The 23,377-nt window shown below is 50.6% G+C and overlaps 1 protein-coding gene across 3 annotated transcripts; it reads right to left on the minus strand.

Moving 5' to 3' along the window:
• Positions 1-1,896: 1,896 nt before the first annotated feature.
• On the minus strand, positions 1,897-21,671 carry SCARB1 (scavenger receptor class B member 1). Of its 3 annotated transcripts, none has more exons than XM_074921220.1 (12): positions 21,489-21,671; positions 17,455-17,612; positions 15,991-16,132; positions 15,365-15,568; positions 14,957-15,052; positions 14,242-14,354; positions 12,167-12,333; positions 11,432-11,550; positions 9,708-9,781; positions 8,741-8,792; positions 8,128-8,274; positions 1,897-2,403 (listed from the first exon to the last, which is right to left on the minus strand). In XM_074921220.1, the coding sequence occupies exons 1-12, from the start codon at positions 21,606-21,608 to the stop codon at positions 2,281-2,283; spliced, it is 1,515 nt and encodes a 504-aa protein (XP_074777321.1). In that variant the 5' UTR covers positions 21,609-21,671; the 3' UTR covers positions 1,897-2,280. The 3 variants fall into 3 exon arrangements, with proteins under 3 accessions (XP_074777321.1, XP_074777323.1, XP_074777322.1); XM_074921222.1 differs by lacking the exon at positions 1,897-2,403 and adding an exon at positions 5,357-5,798 and having other exon boundaries at positions 8,213-8,274; XM_074921221.1 differs by lacking the exon at positions 1,897-2,403 and adding an exon at positions 5,358-5,797.
• Between the last annotated feature and the right edge of the window lie 1,706 nt (positions 21,672-23,377).

Consider the following 23,377-nt stretch of genomic DNA (forward strand, 5'->3'; position numbering starts at 1 on the left):
CCAGGGCCAGGAGGGCAGAAGACCACCGCAGACACCAGCTGCTGGCCTTGCTCCGTGTCCCCCGCCCCTGTTTGGTGGCTTCAGGAGGTGCCTGGGGAGGGGACACGGGGACAGCGCTGACACCCCCCCCGGCCCGGCGCCTGTGCGGCCCCACAGCTCCTCCCGGCGGCCGCGCCGCAGTGCCGCAGCCCCCCCCAGTTCCCCCGGGGTACCCCCAGGGCAAAGCCTTACAGCAACGGGCACCTCTGTATTAAAAGCAAGAGCCCTCGCTATATATTTTTCTGCACACACACCCCAAAAGAAAAAAAAAAAAAAACAGCTTGTGCTAAGACCAATATTCCAGTATTTTATTTGTTTCCACCTGTACAACAGCAATCAGTACCAGTACGTCATTCAAGCCTCAAGCAGGCGAGCCCAAGGGTGGTTATCTTTGATCTAGTTAAGCTTTGCCGAACGCCGCTGGGTCGTACTGGTGCGAGTGGAAGCGTCCCACAGCGCCCTGGCTGGGGCCGTGCCCCTGCCCTGTTCCCGTGACACTTGCCACTGGCAGAGGCTGGGGGCTGCGAGCCACTGTTTGCAGGTGGCTACCTTGGCATTCAAGGCCAGAGAGAGTTTACAGCTGTACTTCAAGCATCACCCGCAGTGAGGACTCATGCCACAGTAATAATCCAGCAGTACTGGCCACAAAAAGGGGCTTGGCTAGTCCCATCCTGCCTGTGAGACATGCCTACGGGCCAAGTTCTGGGTAGCTGCTACCCTTCCCCTTCATGACCTGGGCTGTATCACAACACGGTGAACCAGCCCGAGCCCAGCTGCAGGACTGGGGACATGGCCAGGAAGGAATGCACCAGCATAGAAACTGCTGGTCTTGGTTCTAGCTCCTGTGCTCTTCCTCACTAGCAAGGACAGAGGTGTAAGAGGAACTTAACACCTTCTTACCCTACTAGAAGATCACAGGACTGTCCTAGACCAGTGCAACAGTTTCTAGACCACCACAGAATCAGCGTCACACACAAGTGCAACAAGTCCCGTGGTCCAAGAGAAATCAGAGACTCCCCCCACTCTGTTTTGTCCTTGCCAGAGGCACCAGCAGGGGCCCCTTTGGTTTTCCCAAGGGCTAGCCCAGTTCCTGGTTGGAAGCAGGGAAGGGAGGTGTAGTAGCCAACTAGTGATTGGTAGTTACCCAAGAATATCCCTGGGCCTTTGGCTTCTTTCCCCCTAAAGAGTGACCTCAGCCAACCCAGCCCTAGTTGACACTCAGTCCCAGATCCCCCAAGACATCATTTCAGAAATCTGCAATGTTTTAATCAAAATCTACTAAAGCCATTGTTATTTTCACGATTGCACATAGCTTCCTCCATCTCAAAAGCACGAGTATCTTTGTTAACGCTCAAGGACTGGGTCAAGCTTCTGCCTGCTCCCTTTCCACGTGCAGGCAGCACGGGCAGAGCGACACGATGGCCTCGCAGCTCGGACAGTGCATGGGCAGAAGAGCTGACCCTGGGCAGCTGAGCAGGCAGCAGGAGCTGAGCACCAGGTCAGATGTACCACTGAGTTTTCTGGCAAGGCTCATCTCACGCAGTCACCTAAAGCAAGGAGAGGCTAAGTAAAAGGGTTGTGGGCTAGAATCACTGGAGCGCAAGGTCATGGCACAGAATCAGGGCTTTAAAAGTCACCACTGTACTCTCCAACATGTGCAAAGGCTGGAGCAACCCTGGGCAGGCTCCAGGTACTCTGGGAAGAGACATCACTGATGTGACAGCACCCAGAATTGATTTGTGGTGTAGTCCAGCCACATCAAGTGGCAATAAAACCATAAGTGGCTTCAGGATAGCAAGCCCCATTCGCGTGAGATGAACAGTGGCTTTTAAAAAGATCACTAAATCCCATCAGTGCTACGTATACAAACCTCATTTATTTTAAAGGCTCCTGTTAAAGTGCCTTTTATTCCTAGCAATAGGCAGTCTTAAATTGCAAAATAACTTCACGGCTCAACCAGTGATCATCTTCATTCCTGCTGGCTCACAGGGAGAGAGGGGCTGTGGCAAAGGCCGCCCCCCTGGGAACAACGCTGTGTTTTGGGTGTGTGGATAAGGTCTCCCGTGCCCCGGCACAGGAGAGCTGGTGCAGCAGTACTGTCCCGTGCCTTTGCCATGGTGCACGGGGTCTCTGCTGAGTTGCTCAGGATGACTTCACCTTCCAGAGACCTCCGGGGATCCAAAGCAGGTCTCGCCCCCAGCACGGACGAGTCCCAGTGGGCAGCGTGTGGGGGCTGGCGGCTCAGGCTTCGGCGTCGTCCTGGCTCAGCGTGTTGGCGTCATGTAGGAGAGGCGTTGTCTCGGAGGAGGGGGGAGGTTTGCTCTGCGTGGTGGGGTGGCACGGGCTCTTCTTGGCACCGGCTCTCTGAAGAGAAGAGGAGAGGAGAGCAGTTACGGCCGCGCACTCGGCGGTGCCACTGTGCTCACACCCTACGCAGGAGTCACCACAGCCCTGCTTGGGATGCGCACTCCCCAAGCCTCTCGGACTTTCATCTGGCCAAGAAACCTTTTCTGAAGGCTTCTTAAATTGAAGATTTTTGCATCTCCTCCCCTAACAAAATGAAGTTATTTCCATCCCTGCCCACCAATACACTGGTAACACCCCTGTGTACGCCCAGCCTGAAGAGCTGTGTCACTAAATGGAGGAGCTACGGGACAAAGTCAGCATGCTGCACAGCATCAGAGAAGATGAAAGGGAGATGGGCAGGGTCTCCTCAGAGACACAACAGCTTGAAGACCCCTAGATCCCAGCTGCAGTAGAGATACAGAGAGCACCCATCCCTAACAGAATGGTAAGTGCAGCCTCTGGGGAAGGTGAAGGATGGAAGCTGGTGCCTTCTGGCACTGAGAGGAAGGCTCCTGCTCCACCTAAAGGCTTACAACTACAAAACACGTTCACCAACCTCAAAGTTGAAGAGGAGCCAGATATGCTTTCAAGCAGATCACGTGGGTCCCCTGACTAAATCATGCAAGACACCCCAGGAGGAAGCAGCAAGTGACAGTAGAGGGTCACTCCCTGCTGCTGGGGACAGAGGCACCCATCTGCCCACCTGACTGGTCATCTAGAGATCTGCTGCTTGCTGGGGACCTGGATTCAGGGTGTTGTGGAGGGACTGTGAGGCTTATCCAACCCTTTGACTATTACCCATTACTTCTTCTGTGTGGGCACCAATGATATCACCAGGGCTACCTAGAAAGTATCAAAAGTGACTACAGAGCTCAGGTGGGGGGAGATAGTCAGGGCAAAAAAGCTGGTTGAAATTCAAGGATTACCTCCACCAAGCTCAAGAGTGGTCCATCCCAACAAGCATCCCAAGGCAGACAAGAATGCCAGCAGGCCTACATGGATGAACAAGGAGTTCCTGGCCAAACTCAAATGGAAGAAGAAAGCATACGGAAGGTGGAGGCAGGGACAGGTAAACTGTCAGGAATAGAGGGGCACTCTCCCAGCATGCAGGGTGAAGTTAGGAAAGCCAAAGCCCAACAGGAATTAAACCTGACCAGGGATGTCAGAGATAAGAAGAAGGGCTTCCATAAGTGCACAGGTGACTAAAGGAAGACTGGGGAACATGAGAGCCTGTTGCTGAATGAAGCAGAGGACCCCAGAGACCAGGAGAAAGTCTGGAGCAAGGAAGACATACCCTTAGTGGAAGAGGAGAGGTCATAGAATACTGAAGCAACCTAGACACACATAAATCCATGGACCCTGATAGGATGCACCCATGAGTGCCGAGGGAACTGCTAATATCACAGCTAGGCCACTCCCCATAATCTTAGAACAATTCTGGAAATTTAGAGAGGTGCCCAAAGACTGGAGGAAAGCAAGCGTCACTCCTATCTTGAAGAAGTTCAAGAAGGAAGACCTGGAGAACTACAGACCTGTCAGCCTCCCTTCAATTTTTAGGAAGGTCATAGAGCAGCTCATCCTAAGAACCATTTCCAAGCACATGAAGGACAGGAAAGTCATCAGGAGTAGCCAGCATGCCTTCATCATGCTTGACCAACCTAATAAACTTCTATGATGAAATGAATGGCTTCAGGGATGAGGGGAGAACAGTAGGTATTGTCTACCTGGCTTCAGTAAGGCTTTCAACACTGTCTCCTATAAGAATCTTGTAGAGAAGCTATGAAGTATAGGCCGGATAAGCAGACAGGGAGGTGGACTGAAACAGGCTGAATAGCCAGGCCCCAGCAGGTCATGAGAAGCAGCATGAAGTCTAGTTAGAGGCCAGTAACTAGCAGTGTACACCAGGGGTCAATACTGGGTCCAACCCTGTATAACATCTTTATTAATGATCTGCAGATTTGCTGATGACACAAAACTGGGAGGAGTGGCTGATACAAGAGGGTCATGCTGCCCTCCAGAGGAACCTCAACAGGCTGGAGAAAGGGGCTGGCAGGAACTTCATGAGGTTCAACAAGAAGGTGTGCAGTCTTGCACCTGGGGAAGAACAACCTCATGCAGCAGCACGTGCTGGGCACGAAAGGACCCAAGGGTCCTGGTGGACACCAAGCTGAACATGAGCAGTGTGCCCGTGTAGCAAAGGCAGCTAACTGCATCCTGGGCTGCGCTGGGACCTGTTGTCAGCAGGTCAAGAGAGGTGATCCTTCCCCTCTGCTCATTGCCAGTGAGGCCACACATGGAATACTCTGTACAGTTCTAGGTGTCCCAGGACATGAGAGATGGAGTTACTGGAAAGAATGGAGCAAAGGGCCACTAAAACGATGAAGAGACTGGAACATCTCTTATACAAGCAACAGCCAAGAAAGTTGGGACTGTTTAGCCTGGAGAAGGCTCAGGGGGATCTTACCAATGTATACAAGTATCTGAAGGGAGGGTGTAAACACAGAGCCAGGCTCTTCTCAGTGGTGTCCAGGGGACAGGACAAGAGCCAAGAGGCACAAACTTAAACACAGGAGGTTCCATCTGAACATTAGGCAACACTTTTTTTTTTTCGTTAAGAAAATGTGAAAACTGTCAAAACTGGAACAAGTTGCCCAGAGATGTTGGGGAATCTCCATCCTTGGAGATTAGAGACATCTGCAGATGGTCCTGGGCAACAGGCTCTAGGTGACCCTGCTTGAGCAGGGGGGATGGACTAGATGACCTCCACAGATCCCTTCCAACCTCAACGATTCAGTGATTTTGTGATCCTGTAATACAAATCCAGATATTTTATACATCAGAAATTCCCTCTTGAAAGCTTTTTCAAGCATGCAGGAGGGGAGTGATACCCACCAGTTGAATACCTCTGTTACTCTCATGAGTTTTTACCTGTTCAAAAACAACTTACCTCTGAATCTCAAACACTTGAAGAGCACAAAACGGGCAAGAAAAGTGTTTCCTCACACCAATCCTACTTTTCACCCTGATCCCTGCTGATATTATTAGGGCTGCAGATCAGGTACACCAGGAGAAACAATAAGAGCATGTGCTTGCAGCCTGGTTAAGTGTGAGTATTAAGACATCTAAATTGCACTGAATAAAGCCGTGAGACATTATTATATCAAAGCTTGCCAAGAGGGCACGTCTGGTAGACATGGACAGTAAACATTTCCGTTTGATTGGTTTTAAGCAAAGTTTAATCAAATCAGGATGAGAGAAAAGTGTGTTACCTTGACTGGGTACCCACCTACAGTCTGGCTTCCCGCAACACCGTCCCCTTAACCGGAGGCAGCTTTTCTGCAGAGGTGGCCTGGTTGGCCTTATTACTGTCTGAGTTCTTTTTATTGCTACTCCAAAATAAAGAGCATTTTTCCTAGAAGACAATCAGGCTAGTTTATGGTGTACTTGGTCACGAATTCCACGAGGGTTCCAATTTTAGGAGGAGATTTTAAATCACTGTTTAACTAGAATCTACTTATTAATGAAGATTTCAAAATTTAGGTTCAACTAAGTCCTATTTTAGATTTCGGTCAGCGTCAAGCCAGTTTGAAAATGGTCTGTTTGCCTTTTAAACGCAACACCACACAGGCTTTAGGCCACGTTAGGAGAGGAGAGCTACAATGCTGCATCTGGGCATGTTTTATGCCTGTACAGGATTTACACATTGTTTAGAACTGCTGGTCCAACAGATGCATTTCAAACTGGCTCCACTATAAGCTAGACAAAGATTTAAGTGTTTCACACTTATCTAGACTGGGTTTAGAGCACACTGCTCCTTCCAGAAGCCAGAGGCCCACAAGATCCTCCAGGAAGGAGTTGGGTTCAGGGAGACCTCCACGCTGGCAGACACGTGAAGGTGCGGTCAATGCCCTCTGACACGGCCCGTGATTTCCAGAGGGAGGACTGCGCATGATTAAGCAATCATTGCCAGATCAGCAACACTTCAATCAAATAAGGAACACACCTTGGCTGCAAATTGCTGTCTTCCAGCTCTTATCTATTCATTAGGCAGAGACTTTCATGTGTTGTTGCACAGCTTTCTTAGAGATTTATAAGGCCATTGAGGCTTTTTAATCACTTTGCAGGTAGTCAGGCACTTCCTGCAGTTGATTTTTGGTTCTAGCACTTCGTGACACTTTTCACTGAGCACCCAAATACAGCTGGCTTACGCCAGGGTTTGGGAAATTTCACCAGCAGATATTCAGTTGACTTGAGTGAATTTTAAATCCAGCTTTTCTTTCTGACCCTTTCTGGCATGGTTAAGGCTCTCTGATACCAGGAATTAAGACTTACACAAAGCAGGGTGAGGAAATGCCAGCCTGGGGCCACATAAGGTCTTAGAAGTAGCTGCCCAGCAAATACAGACATTTTTTCAGATACGCTGGTGCTATGCAGCAGAGGAAAGCCTGTTTGCCAGCAACCATTTGCATTTGCTGAAGCAGAGAGGTTCAGCAGCCAAAGCCTGACCATCTCGGGAGCACGGTAAGGGTTTAATGCTGAGGCCTCAGCCCTAGCATCGCTCCCACCCTGCAGGGAAGTGCGTGGAGGAACAAGGGGATTTGGGATCATGTGTTTAAGACAATTAAGCAGTTCTAGGCTTGGTTAAAATCCAATTATGTGATACTCAGAACTTTGGCAGTATTTAAAGTGGGTTTGCATTACTGTTTCTGTAAGGGCAGTTACATGAGGTTGAGCAAAAGCAGCCCCTCGCACGTGCTCTCCCCTTAGCTCACTCTCATCCTAAGCGTTGCCTTTTTATCCCCACAAGTAGCCTCTTCACTTCTGTAGCTTTAGAGCCAGCTCAAGCCGTTTGACTGTAGTGCAAAACTAAATAAGCTTGCTTTGATATAGGTTAGGGTAGGAAGCTAGATCTCTACTTCAAGATCTAAAGCCTTTAGAGAGCTTAGTGTTATCAGATGAATGTTTTGGGGCTGGAGGCACAGATCTCCATCAAGTGGTTTAGCTGGTTTATGTTCTATCCTTACAGCTCAGACCCGTGTGCTAGCCAGGCACCCTCACTGCCTGCCCCATCCTGGGCCAACTTCTGCCCAGCTGCCAGCTCCCTGCTGGCTTCAAAGGTCTTCACTTCTCAGTAAGACCAAATCCACAAGGGCCCTGAGGGTTTAACTTCCAGAGCTCTTTGGAGTAGTTCACAGAGAAACCAAGTGAGTTTCAGGGAGAAGCAGAGTCCAGTCTGGATTGAGAAGCAGCCACAGTGTCTGTGCCCTTTCTGCAAGAACACAGCGACTGCATTTCATTTGTGAACAAGCTGTGTTCAGATAGCTCTATCTCCTTGAGAAGGCTCTGTTCAGATTAGAAATCTGTTGGGACCCTGCAGAGATGCACAGATTTGTGGAACAGCACAGACCTGCTGCTTTCTATGACAGTTGGGTTGATGAGCTAGGCTTGTTCTTTCATAAACTGGATGAGCCTAGAAACACCTCCTCCTACAGGAACCCACTTCCATCACTGTTGTGCACAGAGAAGGCAAGAAATGCTCTCATGTTATCTGTTTGCAGCCCAGTTTCTAGATGGCCAAGGAAGTCCTGCTGCTATGTGCTCGCACCTGGCACCATTAGGACATTGCTCATGGCATCAGCCAATGTTTCCTCAGGAGTGTTAGACTGTCAGCCCAATCGACATCATCTGATTAAGTCTGATTTGACTAACAGCATTTCCCATTAGACATCTCCAAGGTCTTACCTGACTCATTGCCATGAGTACAGCTGCTGAGATAATGAGTGGAACACTCAGCCCAAGGAAGATATACTGCAGGTAGTCCAGCAGGGATGGGATCAGCACCAGGTTGGTGTAAAACTGCTTTAGGACTGAGCCTTCGATGGATCCACTCTGCTCAAAAAAGCAAAGTCGTCAGTGGCATTTCTCTCCCAGCCAGAGCTGAGACAGACCAGCTGCACAATCCCTCTCCCACCACCAATTAGGGAATGTAAGCAAGATTCAGTCAGGCTAGAAGCTTCTACTAAATGGTTGGAGTCAGATGGCCATGCGCACAGCTGGAGACTGCACTCCCTGGCCCACATGAGCATGGGGATGCTGGCAGCTCCATTCTGGGCCCTATTTAACCCCACAGCTAGGACAGAGCCGGAGGTTTACCAAGTATAGTGCAGGGTTTGTTCGGCTCAGAGGGATTAATGGCATAGCCAAGTATTGCAAAGCCTTCTGTTGGTGCTTAATTAGTCTGTCTGGCTTAAAGATTTATCCCAAGTGGAGTTTCCCAAGCACTGGGTGATGGGGAGGCAGTTCCCCCCTCCCACAGGAGAGGCTCTGCAGAATCAGGTTGAGGAAGGCAGCTCACCTCTGCAAACCACAGCAGCGGCAGGACCACTGGCTTTATCTTCCCTGTTTGACTGGGGAGGGAAGAAAAAAAAAAAAAAAAAAACAACCCACACTTAGATTTCTGGTTGATCAGACCACAGTTAGTGCCATAATTCTTCCTAAAGGGATGGGTTTGACAGACTGATAGTGGCCAGGAAACCAGTGTAAGGAGGCAGCAATTCCTGCTGCTTCAGTGAGCTGCTCTCCCCTTGAGGGACCGGGTCCAACTTGGGCCTTTCATGCAAGAACAGAGCTTACACTTCCATTTGTGCTTAACTGCCTGACAACAGCAGTGCGTGCCATCCCAAATCTGGGCTCCGGGCACATGAACTCAGTGAACTGGAATGCTAAACTTCATGCAGCAACAAGACATCTCAGTCACCTGCATGGTACCAGAGGGTGGTGCAGCCAAGTTCACAGCATTGGGGCTGTTTGCTGGTGTGTGAACTAGAGCCAGTCAAAGCAGCAAGAGCACACTCCCACCCTTGTAGGTATTTAACATCTAGCATGATACAACTTTGGGGCAGAGACCTTCTGTTTGCTTTCACAGATCTGAAAGTGTCTTTTTGGTCAGAGGCTTCAACTGCCAACCCTGTAGGCAGAGGGTGTTTTGCCTGTCCATGTTGGATGTCACACCTGAGCAGCAGCACACTCCTGCACCTCACCAGGAGCAGCAGTCTGATCATCAGCTCCCCAGGCAGGTGCAGGAATGCTGCAGGAGCCCAGCAAACAGGCAGCCACAGGCTGCACTGCTAAAGGCTGGCAGTTTGAGGTCACTGGAATAGCTGATATTTCACCACATGAGCCAGCTGGCTTCTGCAACCATGCCAACTGGGACTGTTAAAGCTACTTCATCTCTGGGGAGAGTAAACTGTAGTGAGCCCAGCATCAGCAGCACTCCCTGCTCAAGGAAGGGAGATGGACATTTGTAAAAGGTGACTACTTACATTATACCAGACACCTGCTTTATGTACAGGTTCAGCTGGAGCTTGATGGAGCAATTCATGGGGATGCCCGTCATCTGCACAGGAAGAGATCAACCAGTTCATCAGTAAAGCCAACATTTGTCTGGAGAGCTTCGCAGAAGAGCCAGCCTTTGCTTTCCATCACAGCTGCTCGGGGTGCCCCCTTCCAGAGCAATGGACAGGACCATCCAGAGTTCACCACAGTCACCACACGCAAGACCAGGAGCGTGGCTGGGGTTTCCACCAGAGCAGACACATCAATCAACCAGGCTCTGGGGATGAGCAGTCACCATCTGAGAGTCCATCATCCCCAGGGCAAGGTGCAGTCTGTCCCCTTCACTTGAACACTCACCCAGTCACTGAGACTGTGGCACACAGCAGCGTGCAGAAGGGATCTCTGCCCTCGGGGTGGTCTAAGGCACAAAGCCACCCTGAACAGAGGTAGCTGCTGCAGAAGGCAGCACACAGGCAGTGGGCAGACAGCATGAACCAGGGAGGTGCTGTGTCACCCAGGGCTTGTGGGACTGAACATAAGCAAGTTCAGATTACCAAAAGGAGAATATGCACCCTGTAAGGGACTCCCTAGGCAGGGTGTTCTAATAACAACTTCTGTGTTTTTTGAAGCCTGGTAAGGCTCTTCCATCATTCATCCTACCAGGAGCAGGAAGGAAACACATCAACGCAAAAGATTCATGCACAAAGCAAAGGACAAAACATTTCTCCTAACTAGGAACCAACAGACATCACTGTCCAGCCACAGGTTAAGGCCATGAAAACACCACACTTCAGTGCTGGTCTTGCTGACACCCATAAAGTTGGTTTTTGATGACACTGCAGTTTTCCAACACATTAAGGGCAGAAAGTTTTTGTTGGAATGACCCTGTCTGAACACAGCAGGCTGCAGCTAGATACGAATACAGTTAATTGTACTGTTATCAGTAGATGTTTGATACTGTAATAAACTTAATTAGATTTCCGTAATTGTGATAAGAAAAGCAGTAAGAACTCAATGCCTTGATAAGAAGCACAGCTTACCTTACCCCTAGAGGGGGATTGGTTTCTTGCTTGAGCAAACATCACTGAGTGTTTGGAAGATCTGACCACATGCAACACAGGCCATGGGTGGAAGATCCCACAGTCCCCTCCCCATCAGCAGCTGGGACAATGATGGCTCAAGGACACCCCAACTCATCGCCACTGGAATGGTGACTTCACCCTTACGCCACAGATATGTGGAAGTGTAACACAGCAGCAGGCCAGTGCAAAAGCAGCCAGTTAGATGAGCAGGTTGAGAGATTAGAAGCAGCCAGCCCCAAAATGGTGATGACAGCTTCTGCTACAGCGGGGTCTTCAGACTTTGCCAGTCAGCTCTCATGGCAATATGTGTTTGCAGATTTGGGGCGTAACTGGGCTGCTGCTAGATACACCTCCTGGTGTTATAGACCTGAGTCAGTGGAAAAAAACTTGACTGTGCTTATCAAAACAATTATGCTTATAATTAGTTCTGCAATTCTCTTGAAGCCAGGCTCATTATTCAATTAGTTTATGGCTTTGATATTTTTATCTGCACATGTCCTCGTCAGTCTTTGCACTATGGAACCTGCCCAAACAAATGCCACGAGAGCAGAGCGAGGCGGCCAGGCAGCTGGTCCCGCTCAGCCCAGGCCGGACCCCCGGGCCAGGCGAGGCCCCCCCAGCTCACTCACCGGGTGCACATCGAGGAAAAGCCCATGCTGGTCCTTGCTGGGGTGGAGGCCTTCAACGGCGTCCACCAAGGCTGGGTCAGCGTTGTAGAAGTGAGGATGGGAGATGAATATCGGTGCATCTGGATGAGAACAAAGACACCTTAAGCTCAGTCAAACCCACCTGAGACTTTTTGTTGAGGTTTTTCAACCGTTGCAGCATGTGTTCTGAACAGACCTTTATACTTTTCTCTTCCCAACCAGAAATCTCTGTCCGTCCCTGCAGCTTCTTCCATTGGGAGGGTTAAGACCCAGGGTTTAAGCCACCCTCTCCCACCACACATCATGCAATGCCCTGGTGACTCGCTGTACCCAGACACGGGTTAGGGCACTAAGTCTGAATTCTCACTCCAGCATCACCTGCACTCAACACCCAACGTTAACATTTCATTTGGCAGTTACATGGCCTGCCTGCTCCCTCCCCAGCCCAGGGGATGTACCACTCCCACCGTATCCCTGGACATTCCCACAAACACCAGGCTGCTGCAGGGCTGTGGACTTTGAGCACAAGGATTTTCTCTCTTTCCCTCCTTGCTGAGATGCCTGTGGGAGTGCGAGAACGCCGTGCACACAGGTACCTTTTAGCACTCCAGCAGATAGCAGAGCCAGTTTCCCAGACAGCCAAGCTGGTATCACATCCCCACTGTTTAATATTGATACAAAAGGCAGAGCCTGGGGACTTACTTACTAAGGACTTACTTAGCCTACAGGTGCTGACGTTCTGGATGCCAGACTGCATGCAGGGGCAGAAGCCTTCATTGGGTGGATAGTCTGTGCCATTGGCAAAGAGAGTTTTCGGGGCCACGAAGCGGTAGGTGGGCACACCCTCAAACTTCCCAGACTGCTCATACACTAGTGTCATGGACCTGGAAAGATTCAGTGGAGAAGGATCAGGATTGGCCAAGAAGTTCCCAGCCCAGAACCAGGCTCTTATCGTCGCTGGATAAGATGCGGTTGCAACGTAACTTAGACTTTGAGATCAAGATAAACACTGAGCAGTGCTTTAAATGGGGAATGAGTATTTAAGGCATTTGCTTTCCATGCTTTAAGCAGAGATAAAGGGTTGGCCAGGACTAGTTATGGAGAGAAACCACAGGCTTAAGTCTGTTTGCAGTATCCAGATGAGATTTGTTTAAAGGCATGTAGTAATCCCCAGGGCTGCTCTCCAAGAGATAATACCCTCTTTGTGCAAGCCTTGGCTCTGAGGTGCTCTATCACAGGGGATGCACCCTGGCTAAAACTCTTCTGCAGCACAGCTCCAGCATATAGGCTGGCAGGTCAGTGGAGAATTTTACTACATTATGCAGCAAGATTTTTTCTTTTGATACAACAGGCTAGTGATGTTATGCTGCATTACTGCTACTGGCTGGCCAGGATAGAAACAAATTTCCAGGAGGGAATTTTGCCTCTTTCACACTTGAGCATGGCTTCCAGGGATGCAGACAGCTGGGGCAGACCAAGGGGATGCTCATTCCTACAGCTGACATCAGGCCCAAGGACTGGGGATTCAGGGCACGTTCAACAGTTACATGCATGCCTCTCGGCTGCGCTCACCTTCCAAGAAGGAGGCAGAGGCTGCTGCAGCACATCAGCAGGATAAAGCCTTGCCTACCTTGCGCCAGGACATCCAGGTAGTTGCATCTCAGCATCAGCTGCACTTAATGTGCAAACAGCATAGGAGATAAGCCCTGCATGCTCAGCTGCAAGGCAGATATGCTCCTAGTCTATCAGCTGATGTTTGTGAATCCCTCCTAGCCAGCACTGCTAGCAGAGAGGCTGAGAGGGATTTGGGGAGGAGAGACAGCACTGCCTGGGGAAGAGGCAGAGCCACTTCCCCCACAGCACTGTCTGGTGGGAACCTCCTGCACTAACCAGAAACCAAGCTTGGTTTCCTCTACTTCTCTTTATGCCTTGCCTGGAAACATGCTCTGTTCCCTAGAAGATTTATTGAAACAGGTTATGTGTATTTAAACTTTGATTACTGGTAAAACTCCCCTAAGTTCTTGGCTCCCAGTCATTTTGGTATTTCCTGATGTCCCTTGTGTAGAGGAATTCCTGCACTAATACTTGGTTCAGCTGACTTCACTTGTTCGCTGAAGAGGTCATTGTTCTTTATTCAGCACTTGCTTGTTTTGCAGCACTATCTACAAAGCCTGAATCAACATTATCTTCCCCAGGCTGGAGATAGGGTTTTGTGCTATGCCTGCCTCCTGGCTTCCCCTCCTTCCAGCCTTGGGGAGTTTCCACACGGGCAGGCTCTGCAGGGTACTTTAACCCCTGTGTGATCAGCTAAGGTCAGGGTGTCTCATACAGGACAGACACGCACAGCAGTGCGTGAACTAGGCAACAAAAAAAAAAAAAGCAGCCTGGAAACAGTGGCACTAGCCCCCCCCCCCCCCCATCACTTCTGAAAGCATTTAGTCAGCTGAAATAGTTCCGCAAACAGTTAGAGCTGCATTTCTTTATGACAACTCTTACTTCTCCCTCTCGCCTCCCACATCTTATCTAGACTGGTTATTTTCTACTGATTCAACACGGGCAAGTCAGTCTTCTCCAATGATCTGGAAGGTATTTATGAGTACCACAAGATGCTGCTAATTAGACAGCTACACTCTCTGCAAAGCTCAGGTACTGCAACAGAGCTGCAGCTGAATTTTAAGTACAGAAACAAGTCCTGAGCCCTCTGCGTCACTGCATAGGTACTCTGTGTGCACAGGATGAGTGCTGCATCTCCTGCCACCTGCACGGGGACAAGCCAGCAGCTGTGGCCTCACCTGCAGGCGTCAGGGCTGTAGAACTCCAGCGACGTCGGGGACATGAACGGTGGCCACATCTCCCCCGCAGTCCCATTGATCATGTTGCACTGGCTGCTCCGCCAGTAGTTCACCTACGAGCCAGATGTAGAGAGAAGAGCTCAGAACGATGAGCTAGCTGAAGAGCTGGCCTCCACCGCCAGATGGGACATCCACCACTCCACACTGCTTCCACAGCAGCTTGAGACAGCAACACTGAAGAGCTTCCAAGATCTTTCCCGTTCACAAACATCTGCTCAATTAATGGAAAAACAGGACAAGATCCACCTATCCCAAGTGCTTCCACAGTGGCCAGTCTATAGGTTCAGTTGATTTTAGTTAGGAGGGGAATTCCACAAGGGAAAAATAAGCATCCCTTTAACGAGGGTATTTAAAGTAACACCTTAAACACAGGAGCCTGGGATTTCAACCACTGGAAGCAACAAGCTCCAACAGCATTTCAAGGGAGTCCAAGTGACACCAATGATGAGCTGAACTTAATGCTTCACAACAAGCCTCTTGTCATCTGGCTGCCTTCTGGCAACTGGCTAGAACAATAGCTGCAACAGTCAAAGTCATGTAGAAACTTGCCCCCAAACCTACAACCCCGAGATACAACAGCACTGAGAGCTTTCAGTTTATCTTGTTTCAGACCAGGCATTGCCCCTGCATTGGAGGTTTGCTGCCCAACCCTTACCTTCTTTAGTCCATTCCATGTATCCACCATGTGAACTCTACTGATGTTCTTCATGCCTGTGTTCACTGTGAACAGTCCTGAATTGGAGTTATTAAGCTGTAGAGAGAAGAAACTAACTTTTAATCCATTATACACCACAAGACTGCAATATGTTAATAACTTTGCATGCTTCATCAGCTCTAGAGGTGCTTCACACTGGAAGCTACTAAACTTTTACTTATTTCAGTTGCCAGCAACAGCTTCCAACACATGCATTTCTGCCTGAGGGGAGAATTAAGGGAGCCTTACACAACCACCACCAGCTACACACGGCTGCTCCGAACAGCTTGTGAGGGGGATAGCCCAGGCACTCAATCCCAAGGCCAATATAGCTGTGATTTTAGTGTTCCCAAGCAACAGTTTACTTACCTCTATAAATAAGCCAAATTTCCCCTTGAAAGGGATTAGACCAGGAACAATCATATTTATTGTGTCTATAAGAGGGTCTTCATACCCCCACATGATCTCCCCCACCGTCCGGTTCATGAACGCCTCCTGTTTCAGGCCAGCCAGGGCTCCACTCAGTAAAAGCTTCACAAAGTTTGGCAGTTTTTCCATCATTACAGCTGCTCCCTGGGAAAGAAAAGAAGCCTCTGAGACGAGCACCCAATCTTTACTAGAGAAGCAGCAATGCATCTTCAGTGCTCAGCTCTACAGCTCTGGAGAAATCCTTTGGACAAACTGAGGTGCACTGCTTATCCCCAGTTTGAGAAGAAAGCAGTTGAGGGCTCACAGGCTTCATTCCCCCAGAGGATGCTCAAACAAGATCACAGACTAAAGCCCAGTTGCTTTGCCAGCCCCTCTGCATGCTCTGCTTCTGGAAGTGTAACAGCCCCACGTGACAACACCCAGAAAGCAATTTTGTAAGCTTAACCCACCTCACGGCTTGACGAGCCTTAAGCTCTACAAGAACATAAGCTTTGAATCAGCATTGGGCTCCATCACCCTCCCCACAAGCTCAGAAGCTGGTACCCATCCATGGAGCAAGTTCTTACCATCATTAAAATGTTTGGCACAACGACGTACTCATCTTCAGTGCCGTTGGACAAGTCCGGCTGGAAGAAGAGTTTCCGGTACTCCAGGAAGGAGACAGTGTCATTGTCATGGAATGTGATATTTGTCTTATATCTGAACTCTCTGCAAAGAGATGGGAGAGATCATGGGACCCTTCCCCCAGGGATGGGCTGCACAGGCCTGGCCTTGCTTCTGAAGAGCAGAGGAAGGAGACCAAGCCCCAGCAAGAAGCCATGGGACAGCAGAGGAGGCACCGTGCTGGGAAACAGGCAGTGTCAACCTCACACGCCAACCAGGGTTAGGGTCCAGCAGGAGGAGAGGGCAGCCTGAGAGTCCCCTGACAGATGGGATTCTGCAGCAGTTTGCAAACATGGAGTGTTTCTTCCCAGCTGACGAGAAGGGGCTGCAATGCTCCACAGCAGCACAAGGTTACCCCCAACATCACAAGCCTGTTACAGCTCCCAGGGGAGCTGCAGCTCAACCCACCAGCAAAAACAAAGTCCTTTATTGTGGAGCCTCTGTTTTATGTCCCACATTAGGGAAGGGCACTAATCTTGCTCAGCAGGAACACAAGGACAGTATTAAGTTTTGCCCCTTTGTTTATTCTTTTTTATGGTAAGTGAAGCCTTTTTCCCAAGCCAAGTGACTGATGTGATCACAACATACAGGATCCACATGGTCTTACGGTGTGACCTGCCTAGCACAGGGGAAACAAGGGCATATACATACTGCCAGGTTTCCCCAGAGCACTACTCAAACAGCTTTGGATTAAACCAGTAATCTCCCCACATGAGCTTGCTTAGGCTTCTGACGTGACTTTGCCTACATGTGTAGACACTAATGTGTTTAATATCTCTATTTATGGGTAAGTTCACATGCTCAACTCAACATCAACCATCACTTCAGAGAAGCATTGGCACTTCAACCACCATCCTCAGCCATGACAAATGGACCCAGCCCTGCCTGGGTGGACCTGCCCAAGTTTTAGTGCTCCATACTGGTTCTCATGACCAGAGCATTCCTGTTAGGCGGATTCTGGGTCTCATGTTAGATAAGAGGTCTCCAGCTCTTAAATGCACAGTGGCAATGAAACAAGGCCACTCTGAAGATGAGGGTTGCCCACCACCACACCAACACCCCTCATGACTATATTTGGACCATATCAACCCAGGTCTGCTGCCCAACAGGTCCCAGCATGGGTCTGAGCTCCACAACTCAGTGAAGCACAGACCAGCCTTACCACCCCGGTGACCAGAGGTCCTACTTGTGGCTTTAGTAAGATCAGAGCAATTAGAGCACATTTGAGTTGCTTTAAAATCCTGTGCCACTGGACTTGCACCAAGTGTGCTAATGCCATGTCCTCCTGCCAGAGGAGTCAGCCAGGGGCCTGGCGGACTGCATGGTGGCCAGGCTCACACCTAGCTGGACCACAAGTGGTAGCTGACCTGTAAACATAAGGTCCACGCTGGTTCAGCACCGGCTTCGCTCCCTGGAGGACGTCCTTGGGGTTCAGCACTTCGAAGAAGTGCACTGCCATGTAGAAAGGAACAGGAATGTCTTTCCACATGCTGAAGGAGATGCTGTTGGGGTCAATCCTGACATTCTGCAAGCAAAACAAAAGAAGATAAGGAGACACAACTCTTGGGCTCAGTGCCTGCAGCTGAGCACATCCACCCTCAACTCCACATCAGGCCAAGCCAAAGGCAGCAGTTCCAGTAGGAGCTCTCTGGAGGATCCAGGCGCGTTATGCAGACTGAAACCAAGACAGATCTAAACCAGGAACACTTACGTATGCAGGAGCATCAAGTTCGTGCCACAGGATGTCTGTAGGCTTATTTATTCAGGCTCAACTTTCCAGATCCTACCCACAGGATTTCGGCACTGTTTTGATGTGCTGGAGGCTCGCTCTGCGCTAGACAAGCCAGCACTGAATTATTCACAGCTCTGCATGTTTGACTTGCCTGGCAGAAACAACCCTGTCCCACAGGCCTCTGCTTGCCTGCCAGGTTTGGCAGCTCCACGCAGCCAGAAGCAGGCAAGGGCTGGGAGAGGTGGCACATCCACCCACATAACTGCTAGGGTGCCAGCAGGGAGAGCCCACTAGATTCCCAAAAAGCACACAGAGAACTGGGATGGTGACCCAGCTGTGTCCCACGGCGCTGTGCAGGACACCTTTGTGACCTCTCCACTGCCATCCTGCAGTAACTCATAGTTGTCATAAGGCAGGTCAAAGGCAAGGCACAGTCGTAGTTTCCATATCACTGTCCTGTTCGCTGGGAAATGCCTGCAAGGGTCCAAACATGACTTAAGCCCTCAGCAGCTGGCCAGCCCAGGGGCTGACATCTGGACACATCTGTCTCCACTCCCTCCCTGCCTCCTAGGGGCTGCCTGACGGACAAGAGCCTGTTCCTTCTTAAGCATTTATTCTGGGTGTGTTCCTCTATAATCTTTGCTCCCCCTGCAAGTACAAGCCGTTGCCATGGTTAAGTAACCCAACCAGCTTATGGAAGCGGGTTTGATCCACTAATTGGTGAAGGCACGTGGGCATTATCCCACTGCAGCTTGGCAGCTCCACAATGGCTCTCCTGCCCTGGAACAGCTCGATCTGACCATGCACATATTTGCTGCCACAGGAATTTGAGAAGGAAAGCTGCCTGAGGCTTCCCCGCAATGCCCCATCTTTCTTTAGCCATGAGGTGAGGCTGTGCTACCCACAAGCAGCAAGGCTTTGCAAGCCCCTCGCTCAAGCCCAGCTCCTCCAAGCCCTACCCCTGAGCAGACATCTCCACGGTGCAGTGTAACCCACCTAGCAAGCCCTTCCCACCTCCACATCAGTGCCCACGTGCTGCTGGCCAAGAGCCTCTGACCTGCCAGCCTCAGGGATTTCATGGCAAAGAAGCAGTGATAGGACAAGTTTTTACATAACCTGCTTTATAATCCTTACTCCCGAGTGTCCAATAGAGCATGAACAGCAAAATCTGCTTTCGTTTACTTGCTTATTCTGTCTTGTACTCCCTGGATCCCTCATTGCTTATGCATTTATATGTATAATATGTACACAGACAGAGCTGCATCCCAGCTCCCTGCTACGTTTCTCAGCCCCATCCCATGTGGACACAGCAGCTCTAGGTACTCTACAGATGTTGCTAATCAAGATCTACTTAACAGGGTAGCCTTAGAATTAAGCTACTTGTAGGTCAAAACAAATATGGTCATATGGTTGAAATAAAAATAGAATATTTTTCACTTAGATGAGTTACAAAATGTCACTGAGATGTTTGACTCCTCCTGACCAGGCTGATTCAGTTCTTGAGGAACTGAGAGGAACTGGCTACTGCCTGTCTCTTCCAGACAGGACCAGAAGAACAGCAGCTCCATCAACAGTGCCCAAATCCTGCTTCTCCAGGAGGGAGGCTTCAGCCACTCTGCTCAGTAAAACTGAGAGTTGAGGCTTCCTCTTCAGATTGAGAGGAGCAGTCACGCTGTGTGCAAATCAACCCCAGTGCCCGACCTCATCCTCCACATCCTCTCACCACCATCCTCATCACCCTGCTAAAACAGCAAAGACAGCACTGTCAGTCTTCTCCCAGATTTCAGGCAGGACAGCACAAGAATTCCCAGGTGGAGTAGAAAAGCTGAGTGACAAACAGGTGAGTTGATGCAACCTCACTGTACCAAAGATGCTATCTTAGGTGGGACCACGTCACTCCACAAAAGCAACGTCTCCAGGTTTCGCAGGGCCAATGCTGGAGGCAGCCCAACTGCCAACGCAATTCAGTTTTTGCAAACTCAGCAGGAGCTGGGCTCCAAGTTCCCCATTGCTACTGTGTGTTCCCCTATCCTTTATTCAGAGATATCCCCCAAACTACAACCTTTTCCACAATTAAGTGCTTCTCCACTGGGATACACCCTCTTGACCTTCCATGCAGATCCTGGGAAGCCAGCACTGACAAGTCAGCCTCCACCTGCCCAACCCCTGTCACCAGCCCTTCAAGGCCCAGCTCTTCCTCTCACCCACAACTCTGAAGACCAACCCAGTAGTTTCAGTAAGGCCCTGGATATTTCTCACCACCCATCATCACTCAGTTATTTTTCCCAATTTCACATTAAGCCTCATAAGAGCTCAGGACCCATTCTGGGTCATGCTAGAGACAAAGGGCTTGAGATGAAGGGAGGAGAAACAAGGGTTGGTCTTTTCCTCATCTTCTGTGCTCATCGTGAATTACGAGGATTTAGCTAATCGGGCAGTAAGAATCAGGATAAGCTAAAAAGAGGGCAGAAAGCTTTTGGCACCAAAAATGTCTTTCCTGTTCTGCAGGTACCAGCTCCTGGTGTCCATGAAACTGGACAAGGATTGACTTTTACTGCTTCAGCCACGGGACTGTCTGTCCAAGAGCCAGCAAGTGCGCCCAGCCAGCAGCACTTCCAGAGGAGATGTTTAAAGAGAAGTTCATTTTCGGCAGAGACCTTGCAGCACTTGCAACCACAACCACTGGCTATATGGGGTGTTTATTGACCTCTTCCATCAGAAGATGTCAATCCATCATTTCCAGATGCTGACCTGGGTAGGTGCAAGCTTGGAGAAATGCCCAGGCAGGAGGCGCATCTCCTTTGATCAGGGGAGAAAAAGGTTTGGCTGAATATGGGAATGAGCCAACTGGCTCGTTACAGCATAATAACTGGTGTTTCAACAATGAGAACAGGAGCGCTGGTTCCCAAGATTGTGCAGCATTTACTGGACAGTCCAGCAACTCCATCCGCAGCTCCCTTCCGCCTCAGGACCTCTCTTGTGGATAAAACAGGTCTTCAGAGAAGCAATTCTTTAGGTTTTCGGTCTAGGAACAGATAATGACTTGGAGGTTGCTCCATGCAAGAGGCTCCTTCAGAGCACTCCTGTGCACCAGCTGTCCCATCTCCAGTTTGGACAGCATCTCACCAGAGTACCTCTGAGCCTGGTGGCCCGCACACCTGTTTATGAAAGGAACAACCAGCGCTGCAGGGCAAGGAGGGGGGAAGGAGGAAGGGCCGGTGCTCGGGGCAGCGCTCGGCCCTGCCCAGCTGCGCAGCCCAGCACCACCAGCACCGTCCCCCAGCCAACTCCAGCTACGCAACAAGCCCTTGCTAAGCAGGGATGAGCCCGTTCAGCCCATGCACGTCTGCTGAAACTAAGGGTGGGGTTCCCCAGACCGAGATTTGCCCACGCCAGGGCTCGGGGCCTGCTCAGCGCTGCAGCCGTGACCCCCAAGACGTCTCGACGCTCAGGGGTCTCTCGCTCTACAGGGAAGCCCCGGCCGTGCCCCGGGCCTGGCTGCACCCCGGCTCCAGCACACCCCGCTGCGCACCACCATCACCCCCGCCCCTCGCGGCGGGCCCCGCCCGCACACCGAGCCCCCAGCCGTGCCCCGGCCCCCCTGCCCCCCCCAAACGCTTCCCCGGCGCCCGCAGCAGCCGCGCACCCGCCCGCCAGGCCCCCGCTGACCTTGACAACCTGCTCCTTGACGATGAGGGGCCCCACCAGCAGCAGACAGACCCCCAGGAGGGCGCAGACCGCCCCGGCCAGCCCCAGCCCCACCGACACCCTGCGCCGGGCCGCGGCCATGGCGCGGCACCGAGAGCGGAGCGGGCCCCCGGCCGCCGCCGCTTTATGCCGCCGCGGCCCGGGGCGGCGGGGGGGCGTGGCCTGGCCGGGGAGGGGCGGGGCAGCCGCGCAGAGCCACGCCCACTCGCTCGGCGCACGCCGGTCGGGGAAACCTCTGGGAAACGGGACGTGCGTGTAAACACAAAACCCTACAGCAACAGGTACACGGACCTAACCGGGTTAAAATAGGTCAATAGATAACCATACCGAAATAGATAAACATATCTGAATAGACACCTCTGTCTGTCACGGGGGGGCTCAACCTTCCCGTCACCACAGACCCCTTTAAACATCTTTCGTGGCCGCGGGCCGCCAAGACTTAATTCAAGATTTAATGCACCAAACTGCATCAAATATTTATTTGTTTTCATGAAGGGTCTTCAAATTTGGTGAGAAGGGTAAGTATGTTAATCTGCTGATGCACACACATCATAATATCTTTATTGCAATGATTCCATATGAATTTCCAATAGTATCAACACTGTCCTTGCTCAAACGGCCCATTTTATGGTATTTTAACATGCTAATTGCAACTCGGATGCTAATTTTTACATTAAAATCTGATGAAACGTTTTTGCAGTTCTCACCTTCCCCCTTGTTTGTCTGCATTCAGTCACCATATATTTTTGAGTCCAGGGCCACCACTTGGAGGAACAGTCTTCAGCCTCATTGTGGCCCTAAAGAGGGCTGCTAGGCTAAGAAAATGTCTTTAAGAGAAAAACCTCCTAGTTAAAGTGAGTCCCACCAACCATACTAGCACTGAATTTACTAGTGTGTCAGGGCAGGTGAGGGCATGGGGGGCTTGAGTATTGAGCATTCAGGGGAGGGGCTGTGGGAAGAGGAGGCACAGTGCTTGCCGCAGGCCAGACCAAGTGTTTCTGAGCTGGATGTTCCCCACCCCTGCTTTAAGCCTTTGCAGATCCCCGTGACAGCATTGTGGCCCCCCAGGGGGGGAGAACCACTGATCTATTATATATGTATGTGTGTATACACATACGTATATACACACAGATACGGCCCAGGACACCCCTGGGAGGCACCGGGTCCCTCTGTGGCCACTGCATTAGCCAGCAGGGTGGCTGCGAGCCTTGTTGTCACAGGTATTTGGTGTCTGGGGATAAGGGGGCAAGCACAGGTGGCTGTAAGGGGCTCGCCAGGCGGTCAGCTGTCGGCCTGTGACTTGGGACTCAATCCCAGGCTCTCCCCGAGGAAAAAATACCCATCACCTCCTTCTAACCCACCTCTGTTTTTCCAAGGAATTGTGTCTTTTGTACATCTAAAGTGGTTTTGAATAAAAGCTTGGTTGAGACTCACCCCTAAAAGTTCTAGAAGTCAGGAGAAAATAAAAAATGAAAACTCCAGTTTGTGACAGCCTGTTTTAAAACAATTCTACACCTCATCGCATTGTCTGAGCTGTAAGTTGATCTGAGCTAAACGGTCTAGAGACAGGAGCGCACCTACTGCAAAATGCTGTCCTCTGTGACACGACACGCGGGCACCGTGGGGAGACACAAGCCCACGGCTCCCACCCCAACACGGCTCTTGCCATGGTCTTCGCCTCAGTGGAACACCTGCATTTGTATCTTTACACTTAATTGTCTTTTTTTTTTCTTCTAGATCTCTTCCCTTGACAGTTGCCTCTGTTTAATTGCCAGGCCAATTAACATGCTTCTGTTCAATACCAGCCGGGTCCTGTAGGGGCGGCAGCTGCTGGCCGTACCCCATTTCCC

This window comes from Athene noctua, chromosome 17 (assembly GCF_965140245.1).
Source record: "Athene noctua chromosome 17, bAthNoc1.hap1.1, whole genome shotgun sequence".
Classification (NCBI taxonomy): Eukaryota; Metazoa; Chordata; class Aves; order Strigiformes; family Strigidae; genus Athene; species Athene noctua.